Raw genomic sequence first — 19739 nt, 5'->3', positions numbered from 1 at the left:
TTTTAGTGCCCAAACCAGATGGAACCTTCAGACCCATCCTGAATCTGAAGTCATTAAATCTTCACCTGTGGGGGGATCACTTCAAGATGGAGTCTCTGCGGTCTGTGCTTCTCAGCCTAGACCAGGGAGAATTTTTGGCGTCCATGGACATCCAGGACGCATATTTACATGTCCCAATTCACCTGAAGCATCAGGCTCTTTTGAGGTTTGCAATCGGGGACTGACATTTTCAATTCCAGGCGCTGCCCTTTGGACTGGCTAAGGCTCCACTACCGACACCAGTCTCAGGGGCTTGGGGGCAGTAGTCCTGGACCTGAGGCTTCAGGGCCTGTGGACTGCAGTGGAGTCAGCTGTCCCGATAAACATCCTGGAGCTTTGGGCTGTTTGCAAGGCCTTATCCCTGTCGGAAGACAGACTGAGAGGCCTCCCCATAAGGATTCAGTCGGACAACGCCACGGCTGTGGCATATCTGAATCATCAGGGCGGCACACACAGCATGCTGGCTATGAGTGAGGTGTCGCGGATTCTATTGTGGGCGGAGCAGAATGTTCCAGACTTATCGGCAATATTCATACCAGGTGTGAGGAATGTGGAGGCCGATTTCTTGAGCAGGGAAGAGCTGCTAGAAGGGAAATGGACGTTGAATCCACAGATCTTCCAGCAGATTGCATCTCGGTGGGGGCTCCCGGAGGTGGATTTAATGGCGTTCAGGTTTAACCATCAACCAAATTCTTTTCCAGGACTAGGGATCCTCTGGCGTCAGCTGTGGATGCAATGACCATACCCTGGACAGGGAATCTGGCATACATTTTTCCACCATTCCCGATGATTGCCAGGGTTCTGAAGAGGATCAGATACCAAGGGATTCCAGTAATACTGATAGCTCCAGATTGGCCAAGGAGGTCTTGGTACTCGAGTGTTCGGAGACTATCAGTAGAGTCGTGGCGTCTACCTCTAAGGCCAGACCTACTAAGTCAAGGGCCGTTTTTTCATCAGGATTTAGCTCGGCTAACTTTGACGGCTTGGCTATTGAAACCGCCATTTTAAATAACAAAGGATTTTCTGAAGCGGTTGTGAATACTATGATCAAGGCTAGAAAGTCGGTGTCTTCGGCTAACTACTATAGGGTCTGGAAGACATATATTAGATGGTGTGAGCGCCAGAAGTCTCATACGTCCAGAGTCCGGCTATCTAAGTTGCTTGAATTCCTTCAGGATGGATTTTCTTCAGAGCTGAGTCTCCAGTCTCTTAAAGTCCAGATATCGGCACTGTCGATTTTCTTTCAGAAAAGGGTGGCTGTGCTTCCGGAGGTGCAAACCTTCCTTCAGGGAGTTACCAGATTAAAACCACCATACAAACAACCGGTGGCACCATGGGATTTGTCTCTGGTGTTGGAGATACTTCAAAAGCCTCCTTTTGAACCATTAAGGTCGGCTGACCTCAAGTTTTTCATTTGGAAGTTAGTGTTTTTGTTGGCTGTTTCCTTTGTAAAGGGGGTTTCGGAGTTGGGAGCATTGTCTTGTAAGCCTCCCTTCTTAATCTTTCATGATAAGGCTGTTCTGAGAACAGTACCCCAGTTTTTGCCGAAAGTGGTTTCGGCTTTCCATTTAAATCAGGATATTGTTCTTCCTGTGTTTCAACCCCCAGAGGGTTCCAAGAAAAGGGACAAATTGAGGAATTTGGATGTGGTGCGCGCCTTGCGCATTTATATGGACAGTTAAAGTTTTTCAGAAGACAGATACTTTACTGGTTTTATATGATGTACAAGATAGGCTGGCCCGCTTCAAAACAGACCATTGCCAGGTGGTTGAGATCAGTTATTGCGTTTGTATATACTAAGGTTGGTAGGCCTGTACCAGCCAGAATAAACGCACATACCACCAGGTCTGTTGCCACCTCTTGGGCGGTTCGCCATGGGGCTACAGCTGAGCAAGTTTGCAGGGCCGCCACTTGGTCATCTGTTCACACTTTTGCCAAATTCTATAGGTTCCATGAGTTCGCGTTGGAGGACGCATCATTTGGGCGAGCAGTGATGAGAGCTGCAGACCTGAGCGTACCCTCCCAATGGACCGGCTCTGGAACGTCCCAATGTGAAGCTGTGTCACTAGGACCATTGAAAGAGAAAAAGGGATTTTTGTAAGAACTTACCGTTCGAATCCCTTTCTCTGATATGGTCCTGATGACACAGCGATCCCTCCCTTACACTCAGTAAGTATGCCGTTTTCATGATGTATCGTGTTATGATGGTAAAATTTAAGTTTCTGCATATGATATGTTTAGGCGTTTGTACTGAGTTGATGTATTCCAGTGGCTTTGGAAGTTGAACTGAGGATTCTGGGATGCAGTGGGAGGAGCCTACCTCTCTAAAGCTTTGGTATAGGTGCCTGGCTCCTGTGGACCCTCCTACATCCCAATGTGAAGCTGTGTCACCAGGACCATATCAGAGAAAGGGATTTGAATGGTAAGTTCTTACAAAAATCCCTTTATGGTGTCTCTGACCTATGTAGGGGTTACTTATTTATAAAACTCTACGTTGCTCAGCTGGAGGATCCCTTCCCGTGGAGGACAGTTGTTCCACATTTTGTTTGGTTTCCCATTGTACGGGTTTTAGTTAGCTTTACTCTTGTCTGCTCCAGAGGTGGTGGGCACCTTGTTTCCTTGCAAATTCCTGGTGGCACCGGGGTTGGGGTGAACCTAATTTACCCCTTCAAATGTGGCTACTATAGGTGAAGTCTTAGCGCTGCTGCCTATAACCTTTGGAGTCAGGTGTGGTGCTGTGGCCTGGTGTGGTGCTGTGGTCAGTCTCCTTCTGTATTTGTACACGGGTACTCCCCAGAGTACTAACACTAAGGTAGCCAGTACCCCATTCTGGTATCCGGAACAGCTGTCTTAGGTGGTCTACACCCTATCCCGCCACCAGAAATAGCTGCTGAATGTAGACTACACTTTGCCCAGCAGCCACAATGGCTAAGGTGGTCTGCACCCTATTCTGCTACCTTAAGTGGTTGGCTAAGGTGGTCTGCTCCCTATTCTGGTGCCTTGAATGGTTGGCTAAGGTGGTCTGCTCCCTATTCTGGTGCCTTGAATGGTTGGCTAAGGTGATCTGCAAAGCTGGGCAGTTAGACTCAGTGCCCTCACCAAGGAGTTTAGCTAAGTCTCACGGCCAGAGAATTTATGCATAGGTCCTACATCCTACCCGCCAAGCTTCCAGCACCATAAGTGCAGCCCGTCCGGGGACCGCAGCCTGTCACTGATCCACAACAACCATCCGATGTGACATTGGCTAAGGTGGTCTGCTCCCTACTCTGGTACCTAGAATGGTTGGCAAGTCGGACTGAAGAAGAAAGATGACTCTTTGTTGGGACACTTCTTTATAAAATGTATTATTTTTATTGATATACGTTAAAATCTATATTCCTACACTATACTTTTGCGCTTAATTGCCACCCAATAGCAACTATATAATTAATAATTGCACTACTAGATACCTGTTTTAAAGAGTGAAAAGATAATGACATCAAACAATAGTGGATCAAGAATATTTATTGGTACTTGTTTCCTAGCACGGTGCCACCGATTTTGATCAAAGTGCATCTTATCGCATTGCATGCAATATAGCGGCATGCGATGCGATTTTTAATTGTACAAGCACAATGATGGGTGCTTACAATGTTAAATGCACCCCCATTGTCAACGCCCCCCCACTATCAACGCCAACCGTAAGCGCAGTGAGCCCGCGAGGGGCGGCAGTACTCGTCCTCCGACCTTTTCATAACCCCACTATCCACGTCGGAGCGGAGTTGATTTTAGATAGTGTGGCGAGCGCAGCGAGCCACCGTGCCCGAAGCGTGGCGAGGGGACATGGATTACTTTCCATGTATTCCACGTCCCCTCGCGGGGCTCACCACGCTTCGGGCTCGCCACACTATCTAAAATCAACTCAATGCCGACGTGGATAGTGGGGGTATGAAAAGGTCGGAGGACGCGTACCGCTGCCCCTCGTGGGCTCGCTGTGCTTGCCACGCTTCGGGTTGGCGATGATAGTGGGGGTGTCGTTGACAATGGGGGTGCATTTAACATTGTAAGCACCCATCATTGTGCTTGTACAATTAAAAATTGCATCACATGCCATTTGCTGGCATGCAATGCTATGCAATATTTCATTGTACAAGCACTCCTGTTAATTTAACGGGAATATCGCATCGCATACCATCACATACCACTCAATAAGGATGGTATGCGATGGGCGCCCTGTTAGGAAACAAGTACCTATTTATTTGTATCAGCTGTGATAGCCAATGATCTCACTTTGGGAGTTTATCACATCCCTTGTGGCATTAATCTTTAACAGATTTTTTATATAAGTGATATATTAACAAACATTGGGGCAGATGTATGAAGGGTCGTTATGGGGGAGAAGGGGTATCAGCGCATGTTATGTGCACTGATACCGCTTCTCCCCCATGTATGAAGCAGCCAGCGTGCGGTACAGGACAGAGGCGCTATGCGCCCCTGTCCATATCGGCGCTGCTATCTAAATGATAGCAGGCCGAATGTATGCTCAGTGCAGCCGGCCGGGGGACAGGAGACAGCGCATCAGTGTAAACTGATGCACTGTCTCCAGGAGGGGACATCGCCGGAGGGGGGGGGGGGGTAGCGCTCCCCCGCTTCGGCGATCTTGTCGGTCTCCCCTCCTGCTTCGCCTCGCTAATGAGGCGAAGCAGGAAGTATTATAGCTATAATACATCTGCCCCATTACGTGAAACATCAAATTAAATATAAATGTTAAAAATTGACAAAGATATTATTCTGGGTCTGGGTGACTGTCTCAGGCTGATAGCCACAATGTTAATGGAATACTCATTCAGGAAAATATTGTGTGTGTGTGTATATATATATATATATATATATATATGCGAAAAGAAAAAGAAGGAGCGCACAGTAGAGCCACAGGTTAACGATTTTACTGAAAAAATCTGTATAAAAGCTCATACAATACAGTATAAATAGCCAGCATGAGAAGTATAGTCACCGACAATTAAATGCACGCTGTAGGTACGGGATCTGGGGACTCCAGGTATTCCGTCCAGAATGTATAGCGGCAATAGGCGTTCTCTGAATGAAGAGATGCGTGTGGCACGGGATCTGGGGATTCCAGCAACTTCCGACCAAAGTGTAAACGGTAACAGCATACACGGCACACCCAGCTGAAGGCACGGGACCTGGGGACTCCAGTCTCTCCGACCAAGATGGATCAGCGACGGCGGCGGCAGCGTTCTCAGCACGGCAGCAGCGGACAGGTAAGAATCAGCACAGGAGCTCTGATACGTCAGGAGGACACGCCCCTGGGGGCGTGTCCTCCTGACGTATCAGAGCTCCTGTGCTGATTCTTACCTGTCCGCTGCTGCCGTGCTGAGAACGCTGCCGCCGCCGTCGCTGATCCATCTTGGTCGGAGAGACTGGAGTCCCCAGGTCCCGTGCCTTCAGCTGGGTGTGCCGTGTATGCTGTTACCGTTTACACTTTGGTCGGAAGTTGCTGGAATCCCCAGATCCCGTGCCACACGCATCTCTTCATTCAGAGAACGCCTATTGCCGCTATACATTCTGGACGGAATACCTGGAGTCCCCAGATCCCGTACCTACAGCGTGCATTTAATTGTCGGTGACTATACTTCTCATGCTGGCTATTTATACTGTATTGTATGAGCTTTTATACAGATTTTTTCAGTAAAATCGTTAACCTGTGGCTCTACTGTGCGCTCCTTCTTTTTCTTTTCGCAATTCTACTGTCTCTGAGGCCTGACTAGCCCCATTTGAAGTGAGCTGCACTACGATACTAATTATTGGACAGACTTTCAGCTGATTTTTATTTCAGTGAGATTTTGCGCAGATTTTGCATTTCTTTATATATATATATATATATATATATACACACACACACACACACACTGCCGACAATGCAGATTTACATATTATTACACAGAGGGAGAAGATGAGGAGTATCAATGGGGGATTATGAAAGAAGGACTGCTCCCTTATGCCTCAAATTGTTCCTGCTCTCCTGCCATGTGTCTCAAGGACAGTGAACGGACTGGATGAGGGCGCAATTAAATAGAGGCTTATCAGCAGCAGTAGAAGGAAGATATGGGGATCTGCTGTTGAGGTCCAGTGCCAGGTTTCTAACCTGTTTAGAATAACCCAGTGCAGGGGATCAAACTAGGACTGGCCAACAATGAGAGTCCCCTAGTGGTGTAAAGTAGATAGCCAAGGTAAAGTTTATAATAAATCCCCTAATGGGGTAAGATAGGCAGTAGATAGCCAAAGTATAATACCAATAAACAATATGTCTTAATAGATGGTAAGCTATTCAGTTATATCTTATTCAGATGTACTCTAGCACTCCATGGTGATGTATATCTTATACAGATTCCCCCCAACTCTTTCCTATATCCCAAAGTGCGGACATCAGTTTAGGTACTACTGATTAAATGCTCTTATATTTCTCAATTTTTAGATAACATTAAATAACATCCTCATATTTCTCTAAATAAATATGCACTGTGTCCATTTAAATACTTGCTCCTCGATGACGGATGTATATAGAAAACCGGGGGTAATGGACTTAGTAAATGTGTACTTAGCTTTCTAATGAGCTGTAATCACATCATATGTGACTCTGGTTTCCATCTGGTGTAGTCCCCCAGACTCTGGACGCGCGTTTCACCGGTACGAAGGCTTAAACACCAGTGAGGGGGACGTGTTGGGTCTCCTTTATTTGTACGAATCTACAAGCTACCAGGTTAGGTGCTTCGGGTTTCGGCGGCACCTCCCTGCATTATTGTGATACGTCTTACTTTAGGTCTGTCTGGTATCAATGGCAAATCAGGGCTGTGGAAGTTCCTTCCGCTCTGTATGATGAGACAATAGCGTAACTCTCTCCTAGGGGCTGACGGCTTCATGTCCGCTCCTACATTGACCGAGTGCATCATCTGACCGGTCACCTAGCAATTTTGAAAGTATATGTGACGCTCCGTTTCTCCATAGCAACAGAGAGCGTCATTATTTTCTTGTGTGAATGGGTGCTGTTTTGTCTCCCAGGTTACGTGCGGCGTCTCTTACATTATTCAAATGTGTGAGACGAACATCTATTATTCATGCCAGCAAATAGCGCATTTCTTATATATTTATATTTTATACATTTATATTTATTTTAATGGTTGGCTAAGGTGGTCTGCTCCCTATTCTGGTACCTTGAATGGTTGTGTATGGTGGTCTGCTCCCTATTCTGCGCTAGGGTGGTCTGCTCCCTACTCTGGTACCTTGAATGGTTGGCTAAGGTGGTCGGCGCCCTACTCTGCGCTAAGGTGGTCTGCTCCCTATTCTGGTACCTTGAATGGTTGGCTAAGGTGGTCTGCTCCCTACTCTGGTACCTTGAATGGTTGGCTAAGGTGGTCTGAGCCCTATACTGGTACCTTGAATGGTTGGCTAAAGTGGTCTGCTCCCTATTCTGGTACCTTGAATGGTTGTGTATGGTGGTCTGCTCCCTATTCTGCGCTAAGGTGGTCTGCTCCCTACTCTGGTACCTTGAATGGTTGGCTAAGGTGGTCGGCGCCCTACTCTGCGCTAAGGTGGTCTGCTCCCTATTCTGGTACCTTGAATGGTTGGCTAAGGTGGTCTGCTCCCTACTCTGGTACCTTGAATGGTTGGCTAAGGTGGTCTGAGCCCTATACTGGTACCTTGAATGGTTGGCTAAGGTGGTCTGCGCCCTATACTGGTACCTTGAATGGTTGGCTAAGGTGGTCTGCGCCCTACTCTGGTACCTTGAATGGTTAGCTAAGGTGGTCTGCTCCCTATTCTGGTACCTTGAATGGTTGGCTAAGGTGCGCTAAGGTGGTCTGCTCCCTATTCTGGTACCTTGAATGGTTGGGTATGGTGGTCTGCGCCCTACTCTGGTACCTTGAATGGTTAGCTAAGGTGGTCTGCTCCCTATTCTGGTACCTTGAATGGTTAGGTAAGGTGGTCTGCACCCTATTCTGGTACCTTGAATGGTTGGCTAAGGTGGTCTGCACCCTACTCTGCGCTAAGGTGGTCTGCTCCCTATTCTGGTACCTTGAATGGTTAGGTAAGGTGGTCTGCACCCTATTCTGGTACCTTGAATGGTTGGTAAGGTGGTCTGCGCCCTACTCTGCGCTAAGGTGGTCTGCACCCTATTCTGGTACCTTGAATGGTTGGTAAGGTGGTCTACTCCCTATTCTGGTATCCGGAACACCTGGTGAAGGTGGTTTGCTCATCATTCTAGCATCTGAAACAGCTATGGCGGTCTGCATCCTGTTCCAACACACAGAACAGCTAACTAAGGTAGTCTTCACACCATGTGGCATTTAAATAAATAAGGAGGTCTTGCTCAGGTGGTCTACACCTAGAATGGCTATCTAAGGTGGTCAACATTCGGCACATCTGTCTATGGTGGTGTCTGCCACTAGAAATGGCTAAGGTGGTCTACGCCCCATTCACACATCCAGAACAGTCTTATATGGTGGTCTGTACCCTGCCCGGCACCCACAATGGGTATCTAAGGTGCTTTGTACCCCGAGACATCTGGCTGAGTTTGTCTGCTCCAGATCCGGTAACTAAGGTCATCTGCGCCCTGTTACAGAACTCATCATCCTGCTCAGGAAATGATGGAGGTGATGTTTTTTCTAATTAATCGATAAACTGATTGTCACTGATATTCCCGGCGTTCCGCCCCCTGACCTCCCAACACTACCAGGGAGCCAGCGGGCGTAATATCTGCCCCCTAATCCGGGCTATATACAGGCAGCAGCAGCCAGTGTGTCCGGGGGCGGCAGCAGCGGGTTCGGGGTCTCCCCAGTGACGGCGGCTCCGTGCACGGCTGAGCATTGTCACCTCCCCGGCTGCTGCCCGGCAACGGCACAGAGAGCTCCCCAGCGGCAGAGGGCGCTGCAGGCGGCGGTTCCATTGGACGCGTCACAGTCACTAGTGGAACATGATCACTTTCGGTGTATTCGCTGCCGCGCTGCGGCCATTTTCTCGGAGTCTCCAGAAGAGGGAAGTAGCGGGCGGCGCCGCCGCAGAGAAGTGTCCGGACTCGGAGCTCCGGGAGAGGCGGCCAGCGGGGTGTAAGTAAGTGCTGCAGTGTCGGTGTGAGCGGTGCTGGGGAAAGGGTTACACCTGACTCCCTGCACCCCTATATACCTGTGTGTGGCTGTGCCCCTATAGACCTGGGTGTGGCTGTGCCCCTATAGACCTGGGTGTGGCTGTGTCCCTATGGACCTGCGTGTGACTGTGCCCCTATGGACCTGGGTGTGGCTGTGCCCCTATAGACCTGGGTGTGGCTGTGCCCCTATAGACCTGGGTGTGGCTGTGTCCCTATGGACCTGCATGTGACTGCGCCCCTATGGACCTGCGTGTGGCTGCGCCCCTATGGACCTGCGTGTGGCTGTGCCCCTATGGACCGGCGTGTGACTGCGCCCCCATGGACCAGCGTATGGGAGCGTCACGGTGACATCACTCTTATCTCTATTACTGACGCAGGGACCCGACTGGGGAGGTGAGGGGGTCTGGGAGCGTCACAGTGATGTCACTCTTACATACCCTCCAACTGTACCGATTTTGCCGGTACAGTACCGTTTTTTAACAGTCTGTACCGGCAAAATCAGTTTGTACCGAATGTACCGGTTTTCTGCAACACAGGACTGTGTTGGGAGCGCGCGTCCTGGGGCAACAGACCAGCTGTCGTAGCGCCCCATTCTAAGTACCCCGCTCCCCGTGGACCCTGGCATGGAGGTGGCGGCACCATTCGCCCAGTTTGACGAGGACTGGCAGGACTTTTAACAAAGTTCCGTCCTCCATCCTCTTCCCCCGGGAGCAGCAGCCGCCTGTACAAGGTTCCCCCTCAGCAGCAGCAGATCCCTTCCCCGGGGGCCTGGGCGCTCTCAAGGACCTGGCCGAGCTGGACAACGGATTCTCCTTGGAGCTGACACCCACCACATCGCCCCGTCCTGCCGATCACCGAGGAGGGCATCATGCGTCATGACGACTGAGCGTGGCCATCTCTACGCAATGTGTACTGTAGTGTAGTGTGATGCAGGCAGCGTGTAGTGTATTGTAGCATACCCTCCATCATGGCTAGACTCCCCCCCCTCTCCTGCATTTTTTTAAATGCATACTTTTGAAAAAAGTATACATTCGGAAAGGGGGCTTGGCCACGCCCCCTTTCAGTAGGTGTACCGATTTCTGCCCTAGAAATGTTGGAGGGTATGCTCTTATCTCTATCACTGACACAGGGACCTGACTGGGGAGGTGAGGAGGTCTGGGAGCGTCACAGTGACATCTCTCTTATCTCTATCACTGACACAGGGACCTGACTGGGGAGGTGAGGGGGTCTGGGAGCATCACAGTGACATCACTCTTATCTCTATCACTGACACAGGGACCTGACCGGGGAGGTGAGGGGGTCTGGGAGCGTCACGGTGACATCACTCTTATCTCTATTACAGACACAGGGACCTGACTGGTAGGTGAGAGGGTCTGGGAGCATCACGGTGACATCACTCTTATCTCTATCACTGACACAGGGACCTGACCGGGGAGGTGAGGGGGTCTGGGAGCGTCACGGTGACATCACTCTTATCTCTATCACTGACACAGGGACCTGACCGGGGAGGTGAGGGGGTCTGGGAGCGTCACGGTGACATCACTCTTATCTCTATCACTGACACAGGGACCTGACCGGGGAGGTGAGGGGGTCTGGGAGCGTCACGGTGACATCACTCTTATCTCTATTACAGACACAGGGACCTGACTGGTAGGTGAGGGGGTCTGGGAGCGTCACAGTGACATCACTCTTATCTCTATTACTGACACAGGGACCTGACCGGGGAGGTTTCTTTTTATCTGTACTTAGTGGAACCCATTTTGCATACGTTTTGAAGTAAAAAATAAAAAAGACGGAGCTGGTGATGTCACACTCCCAGCTGGCAGTGAAGTTTGTTCATGCTGTACCTGCACAGCGCTGTCAGTGCCCAGAGTTAAGGAACACTTATCAGGCGCAAAAAAAGATGAAATAAGCAGATATATACTAAACATTTTATACTTGTCCAACTGTACAACATAATAAATTTGGTGATCTTGTAATACTTATTATATTGAATGCTAGAGTTCCCTCCTAAACACCATTATGGGTGCAGCCATGTTGAAATCGGTCACCTGACTTTCCTCAGCCACTCAGGGCCCTGCACCCAGATCAGCTGTTAGCATCTTCCAATGGGTGAACACACAGTACTATAAAGGGAACTTCCTGACCAACCAAATTTGCCAGTACAATGTCGCTTCTGCAGAAGTAACAGCTTAGTGCTGAGCTCCCCGGTACTTTGTATCCGCACGGTTCCAGTCCGTCCAATCCAGTTCCAGTCTGGTTACTTCACATCCGTGCTCTGCTCCAGCGTTCAGTTCCAATGTAGATACACAGTGACTTGTTCCTAGCAGCAAACATCCGGTTCTAGTCTTGTCACCGATCCCCCTTCTGTTTCCGTCATCAGTCTGGTTCCTATTTATTACTATCCAGTTCCAGCCCAGTAATCAATATGGTTCTGTTATGTCTCTGCGGAATACCCTGTGTATACAAACATTAGTGGCAATGGGCATACACATAAACATTGGTGGTCAGTGGGCATACACATATATAAACAATGGTGGGCACTGGGCATACATATTTCACGCAAGGAATCCTACATTAATCACAAAGTATGTAAGTAGGCAAGCGATATAGAGTGACGCATATTACGAGCATGATGTTGCAGAAGAGCGCTCATCAATTAATTAGGAACAAGGCAGTGGGGTAAACTGAATGTCCTGTGGGGTGCCAATCAAGCCTGGCACTCAGAGTAAGAAGCAGAATGGACAAGTTAGGGTAATTGTAAGGACTGTGCTAATTACACGGGTTGTGTGCATGATGTGTGGTCAGCAGGCTACATGGTCGACATTGTGTCAACTGTTTTACAAAAAGCATGTGTAGGACAGTTGTTCATTTAAACCGAGGGGTTGTTCTGTTTGTAGTTTATAGATCCACCTCGCTTCAAGTTGAAGGAGCTGGCGGCCTCTGTCACCTCCTCTGGAGTTCGGGGGTACACAATCAATGATATTGCCAATATATATATATATATTAAAATCTGGCGCAGGTGGACAGTGTCAGCTATAATGTATACATTACTGGCCTGCGCCAGCAATACAGTAATATATATAAACCCCGCCCATTATGTAAATAGCCTTTTCTATGAAAGATTTTCAGCAAAGTCTTTCGCCTCCTGAAAACCTCTCGCTCTTTGGGGAAAATAGCTCAGTGTGTACGCACTACTTTGGTGAAAGATATATCTATCTATAGGCCCATACACACTAGTAGACTTTCATTTCAAAAGACTTTGACAAAATCTTTGATAGATATATCTTTCACCAAAGTAGTGCGTACACACTAGACTATTTTCCTCAAAGAGCGAGAGCTTTTCAGGAGGCGAAAGACTTTGCTGAAAATCTTTCATAGAAAAGGCTATTTACATAATGGGCTGGGTTTGAATTCCAAGGGTGGGAGCAGGGTCCATTTTAATCAGTGCATTCCTGTTCTTGGTGCCTGATTCAGAACTGATTGTTGGCAAAATCCCGCCCGTGTGCACAGCAAACATTTTATTTGTAGCCGTGCACATAGGGAGAAAATTATTCACACCATCATGTCCATTACACATTATACCACATACTAGAATGCCCATTACACAATATGCCACACACCATTGGGTGATCGGCAGTGGGTGATAGTGATGGATAGCGGGTGACAGCAGTGTAAGGGTGGTGGATGAGGGTGACGGGCAGTGGGTGATAGTGACAGATAGTGGGTGACAGCAGTGTAAGGGTGATGGGCAGTGGGTGATAGCGATGGATAGTGGGTGATAGCGATGGATAGTGGGTGACGGCAGCATAAGGGCGACATCGGTGTGAGGGTGACGAGCAGTGAGTGATAGTAATGGATAGTGGGTGACAGCAGCATGAGGGTGGTGGATGAGGGTGACGGGCAGTGGGTGACAGCAGCGTGAGGGTGATGGGCAGTGGGTGATGGTGACGGCAGCGTAAGGGTGGCCGGTGATGGTGACGGAAAGTGTACTGACTGGGGGGGCACATGCCACCCTGCCACCCGACACAGTCCGCTACTGGAACTTGGGCCCCTAGGATTATGGGGCCCTAGGGCAACTGCCCATCAAGCCCTTGCATTAAGATGTCCCTGAATATATACATTGCTGGCCTGTGCCAGCAATGTATATATTACTTGCTAATACGTAATCATTGGTGCCCTGTGGCACCAATAATATATACATTGCTGGTCTGTGCCAGCAATGTATATATTACTGGCTTATTAATAACATTGGTGCCCAGTGGTGCCAGTAATATATACATTGCTGGTCTGTGCCAGCAATGTATATATTACTGGCTTATTAATAACATTGGTGCCCTGTGGCACCAATAATATATACATTGCTGGTCTGTGCCAGCAATGTATATATTACTGGCTTATTAATAACATTGGTGCCCAGTGGTGCCAGTAATATATACATTGCTGACCTGTGCCAGCAATGTATATATTACTGGCTTATTAATAACATTGGTGCCCAGTGGTGCCAGTAATATATACATTGCTGACCTGTGCCAGCAATGTATATATTACTGCATTATAAATATCATTGGTGGCCAGTGGTGGCAGAAATATATACATTGCTGGCATATGCCAGCAATGTATATATCACTGCCTTTAACATTGGTGGTCAGCGGAGGAGCAGGGAGGATGCGGCCAGTGGGCTGTGGGCCGGGCGTTCGGCTAGGGGGGCGGGGTGCTCCGATGTGCTGCTGTGTACTGTAGCCGGGAGGAGGGGGAGAGGAGGCTGCGCTGCGTGCATATCTGCAGCCTGTGACCGGACAGCGTGGGAGCGAGGAGGGGTGAGTATAAGCAGGGGGAGGGAGCGGGCGGTCAGCTGGGCTGAAAGTCTGTGATCTTTCAGCCCGGCTGCCGTACACATTTAGCGATGATGGCTAAAAAACCAGCCATCATCGCTAGATGTGCTGGTAAAACCAGCAGACTTCCCACCTCGCTACCGATGATGCGGGAGCGCGCATCATCGCTAGTCGGGGATCTCTGGCCCATACACACTAGGCGATTTTCAGCTGAAAATCGTCAAGTGTGTATGGGCCTATAGATTTTGGCAAAGTCTTTTGGAGTGAAAATCTTCTAGTGTGTGTGTGTGTGTGGGCCTTAAGGCTTCACCTATAATAGCCATGTTTGTGTCCGGCCTCAGCCCGGTGCCACCAGGTATTATAGGGAACAAGGTGCCTAATACCTCTAAACTGGACAAGAGGAAAAACTAACTAAAACCCAGTAAACAAGCAAACAGACAGTGGCACAATTGTTCCCAATGGGTAATTTGAGGAATGACCCCCAAACGGACTCTAAAGGCCTAAGGGATACGGTCATTAGGTCTACACCAACTGGTTTGACATGGGTCTAGGTCGACAGGTAAGTAGGTCGACACAAGCAATAGGTTCACAGTCAAAAGGTCCACATGGGGTTTTTCACTGTTTTTTGAGCCGACATGTGCCGGCAGGCAGTATTTCATGCACTACCATCCACTAGGGTGTGGTGGGAGAATAAAATAGTGTGCCCAAAGCATTGCGAGCAATGCGGGGTTATGCAGTGTACTTCAAACTGTGTCAATGTCGACTGATTTGACATTCGGGTCAAAAAACAGTGTTGACCTCGCCCATGTCGACCCAGTGCTTGTCCACCAAACCTAGTTGGTGTAGACCTAACAACCCAGGCCTAGTCAGAAGGTAAAAGCACAGAAGTAATGACCCCTCTGCTCTGTGCACAAAATACGGAAAATCACTCTGCATGCTAGTATAGGAAATAACAACATACACACGAGCAGTGTTAATGAATGCTACTATGCATGAAGATGTTAAACAAAAGTAACTCACAAGTATAATGCTGGTAAATGCAACAATGCATAAAGATGTTACACAAAATAATTAACAAGTACAAAGGCGCACAGTGTTTTAGAAGCCACTTGACCTGGAAGAGAGACAAAAAAACTCTACACAGAATCTCTCACAGAATGCTAGTAAGGCACAATGATGGCAAGAGGGTGCACTTATCTCAACCTCCTGGGTTCTGCAGGGCCAGGCAGAGGACACAGGACTCAGAAACAGGGACTAGCGGCAGACAGCAATTCCAACAGCAAACTAAGGCAAGGCAGCAGCACGTGGAGTCTGGACAGCAGACCCACGGCTGGGAACTCAGGCTGGAACACTAACCAACAGACTGCACAGTGAGAAGCCACTGCTGTGGAACAAAACAGGAAATATAACCAGCAGGGAGCAGCTGGTCAGAATCCCTAATGACAGGTAATCAGCTAATGAGAAAAATCAGACCAGGTTGCTTAGCAACAGCTAAATAACAAACCAGCAGCAGCACACCTAACCGGTTCCAGTTCAGTCATCTATCTGGTTCTAGCCTGTCCCATTTCCTGTTGCTACCCCTCCTGTAGCACATATACATTCATGGATTGTACTAAATCATAAAAGCTATAACCTATAACAGAATGTAATGGACTGTATTTCCTATTTTAAGCAGCTTTTGCAGCCTGCTGGGAACAACAGCCAGGTAATCAGCACCTGTAACCTTGGCTTACACCTCTGCTGGGTACAGGGCTCCTGATGCTGGACAAGCTGGCCAGGAGATATACACAGTGCTGCTGCCTATCCCAAATACACTGCCAGCACATATAAACATAGATGTGAAGATGCATGTAACATATGTTCTTAGCAGCCCCCCGTCAGTAATATTCAGACATTATTAATGTATTTTATTTTGTGATTTAATTAGGGTGAAACACTGACCGATATTAAAGAACAAAATAAAGAGGGAGAAGAAGAGATGGATGTGATGGGTGACCAGCAGTGTAAGGAGGAGGAAATCCCTGCAGGTATCAGCACAGGTGAGTAATAATCACTAAGTACAGAACAGAGGGTAACTCTGTGATGCTGCCGCAGTGAGTACTCGGAGAGTGAATGACAGGAAGGGACGGCTTGGGGGAGGTAACAGGAAGTGGCGGCAGGAGTGTCATTGTCATTATCAGGGCGTGTTCCTGCCATCAGCTGTGACCATGTATGTAGAGAAACACGGGCCAGTATCGGTACTGCAGCGGCCAGTCTGCGTGACCATAGAATCAGGGAGCCGATGTTCCCCATTTCTGTGATGGTGCCGTGTATGGTGAGGTGGTTGCTGAGGACCTTGCAATGGCTCCGGGGGCCGTGTCTCATCTTGGCTGGGCAGCTGCTCACGTGTGATGGTTACCAGGTCTGTAACCTCAGACATGGCAGCTGCGTAGGCTTCTGTGTACTAATCACATTCACATATTCTCCTTGTTCAGTCTCTACAGTATTATCTTATTCTATACCCTCTTCTGTCAGCTCAGACTAATGAGGGAAATGTATCTGCCCCGTGGGTAACGCTGGAGCCAACATCTCCTCTTACACCAATGTTCTCAGCTGTTCCCACAGCCTCCCCGCAGCCTGGTGCTGCTCCTACAAGGCACATTGCCGCAGTGATTCCATCATTAGTCAATGGGAGGAGACCCGGTGACATTAGTAGAAGTAGTTTATTTATTTATAAGGCGCCACAAAGTGTCCGCAGCGCCGTACATAGCAAACATAAAAACAATTTACAAGGTAACGTACAGGGTGCGTTGATAAAATGCAGCATAAATAGGGGTATAGCTGATAGGACTAAAATCAGCATCAGTTCAGAAGTAGGTTTTGAAATTGTTGAGGAGACTGAGGATGAAGTAGAGGAAGGGAAGAACAGGACAGGAGCACAGGTGAGGTAAAGAGGTAGGGTGAGTACGTGAGGAAGGAGGACCCTACTCATAAGAGTTAACAGACTAAAAGGAGGTGGGTGGACGAACGAAAAACAATAGGATAAGTAGGAATGGAGGCAGGATAGGAGGATCAAAAGAGGTTCGGAGGAGGAGGGATAGGCTAGTCAAAAGAAGTGGGTAAGGAAATCAGAAAGCCTGATGGGTGGCGGGAGGTTGTTCCAGTGCAGGGGGGGCAGCGCGAGAGAAGTCTTGGACACGGGAGTGGGAGGAGGTGATTAGGTGAGAGGTCAGTCGGAGGTCAGTGGTGGAGCGAAGAGGACGGGAGGGAGTGTGGATAGAGATCAGTGAAGAGAGGTAAGAAGCAGCTGAGGAGGAGAGAGAGCCTTGTAGGTGAAGGTGAGGAGTTTAAAGAGAACTCGGAAAGGAATGGGGAGCCAGTGAAGAGATAGCCAGAGGGGGAAGGTGGAGGCAGAGCAGCGGGAGAGGAAGATGAGCCTAGCAGCAGCGTTAACAATGGATTGGAGAGGTGCGAGGCGGGTGAGAGGTAGCCCGAAGAGAAGGATGTTGCAGTAGTCAAGGCGGGAGATGACAAGATAGTGAATGAGAATTTTGGTCGCATCAGTGGAGAGGAATGGTCTGATGCGCGAGATGTTGCGGAGGTGAAAGCGGCAAGACTGTGAGAGCACGAATGTGGGGGGTGAAAGAGAGGGAGAAGTCAATGATGACACCGAGGCATCGCGTTTTGTCAGTGGAGGTGATCTCGGTTTCACCAATGCTGATGGAGATAGTGGGAGAAGAGGGGATGTTCGGGGGATGGAAGATTATTGGCTCCTGCGTTACCAACAGGGCAGATTAATTTCCCTCCTGTGCAGTATCACCTGTCATAGTGCCCATTATCTCCCTGTGTTAAGGAGCCCATACACGCTGCAATGCGGCGGCTCCATTTTGTACTTTGAGATGCGCGCTCCTGCGCATCTCATTGTACAGTACAAAAAGTATGTGCTGCACAAACTTTTTGTACTAGCTTTTCATTGCATCGCATTGCATGCACAAGGCATGCGATGCGATGTGTACTATTAAAGTACAAAACGTACGCCCACAACGGAGCGTGTATGGGCTCCTATATGGTGTCTTCCATGTCCTAGAGCTTACAGTCCCCACCTACCAAGTACCTCAGCCTATAACAGCCACTTTCCCAGATCTGCAGTCATTCACTGGTATTCTGCAGCCATCAGGACTTCAGCCCCAAGTAGTGTAAGCTCGAGATCACATACAGATATATTTACATGGAACAGACACCTCAGAGATTACTAAAAGTAAACCGCATGCCAGATCTTCACTATAGCACAGGTAATCCTCACTGAAGAGTATGCTCACCAATTGTCCAAGCAGCATTCTGTGTGATCTCCTTCTGTACCCTACTCCTCTGTCCTGCCCCATTCTCCAGCTCAGTCCTGATGTCCCCATTCTGTGTGATCTCCTTCTGTACCCTACTCCTCTGTCCTGCCCCATTCTCCAGCTCAGTCCTGATGTCCCCATTCTGTGTGATCTCCTTCTGTACCCTACTCCTCTGTCCTGCCCCATTCTCCAGCTCAGTCCTGATGTCCCCATTCTGTGTGATCTCCTTCTGTACCCTACTCCTCTGTCCTGCCCCATTCTCCAGCTCAGTCCTGATGCCCCCATTCTGTGTGATCTCCTTCTGTACCCTACTCCTCTGTCCTGCTGCTGCCTCATTCTCCAGCTCAGTCCTCATGTCCCCATTCTGTGTGATCTCCTTCTGTACCCTACTCCTCTGTCCTGCCGCTGCCCCATTCTCCAGCTCAGTCCTGATGTCCCCATTCTGTGTGATCTCCTTCTGTACCCTACTCCTCTGTCCTGTCCCATTCTCCAGCTCAGTCCTGATGTCTCCATTCTGTGTGATCTCCTTCTGTACCCTACTCCTCTGTCCTGCCCCATTCTCCAGCTCAGTCCTGATGCCCCCATTCTGTGTGATCTCCTTCTGTACCCTACTCCTCTGTCCTGCCGCTGCCCCATTCTCCAGCTCAGTCCTGATGTCCCCATTCTGTGTGATCTCCTTCTGTACCCTACTCCTCTGTCCTGCCGCTGCCCCACTCTCCAGCTCAGTCCTGATGTCCCCATTCTGTGTGATCTCCTTCTGTACCCTACTCCTCTGCCCTGCCCCATTCTCCAGCTCAGTCCTGATGCCCCATTCTGTGTGATCTCCTTCTGTACCCTACTCCTCTGTCCTGCCGCTGCCCCATTCTCCAGCTCAGTCCTGATGTCCCCATTCTGTGTGATCTCCTTCTGTACCCCACTCCTCTGTCCTGCCCCATTCTCCAGCTCACTCCTGATGCCCCCATTCTGTGTGATCTCCATCTGTACCCTACTCCTCTGTCCTGCCGCTGCCCCATTCTCCAGCTCAGTCCCGATGTCCCCATTCTGTGTGATCTCCTTCTGTACCCTACTCCCTGTCCTGCCCCATTCTCCAGCTCAGTCCTGATGCCCCCATTCTGTGTGATCTCCTTCTGTACCCTACTCCTCTGTCCTGCCGCTGCCCCATTCTCCAGCTCAGTCCTGATGTCCCCATTCTGTGTGATCTCCTTCTGTACCCTACTCCTCTGTCCTGCCGCTGCCCCATTCTCCAGCTCAGTCCTGATGTCCCCATTCTGTGTGATCTCCTTCTGTACCCTACTCCTCTGTCCTGCCCCATTCTCCAGCTCAGTCCTGATGCCCCCATTCTGTGTGATCTCCTTCTGTACCCTACTCCCCTGTCCTGCCCCATTCTCCAGCTCAGTCCTGATGTCC

The 19739-nt window shown here is 49.2% G+C and overlaps 1 protein-coding gene across 1 annotated transcript in view; it reads left to right on the top strand.

Annotated features, from left to right (window-relative positions):
• LOC146007440 (uncharacterized) overlaps positions 1 to 19739 on the top strand; it is an 89056-nt gene that overhangs the window by 14050 nt on the left and 55267 nt on the right. The window contains exons 5-7 of the mRNA XM_083145788.1: positions 747 to 1310; positions 5208 to 5300; positions 15941 to 16052. Of these exons, the coding sequence (XP_083001914.1) occupies positions 747 to 1310; positions 5208 to 5300; positions 15941 to 16052 (769 nt within the window). The remainder of the gene's footprint in view (positions 1 to 746; positions 1311 to 5207; positions 5301 to 15940; positions 16053 to 19739) is intronic.

Source organism: Crinia signifera, chromosome 6 (assembly GCF_055691185.1).
Source record: "Crinia signifera chromosome 6, ASM5569118v1, whole genome shotgun sequence".
NCBI lineage: Eukaryota > Metazoa > Chordata > Amphibia > Anura > Myobatrachidae > Crinia > Crinia signifera.
This window is presented reverse-complemented; position numbering and strand designations above follow the sequence as displayed.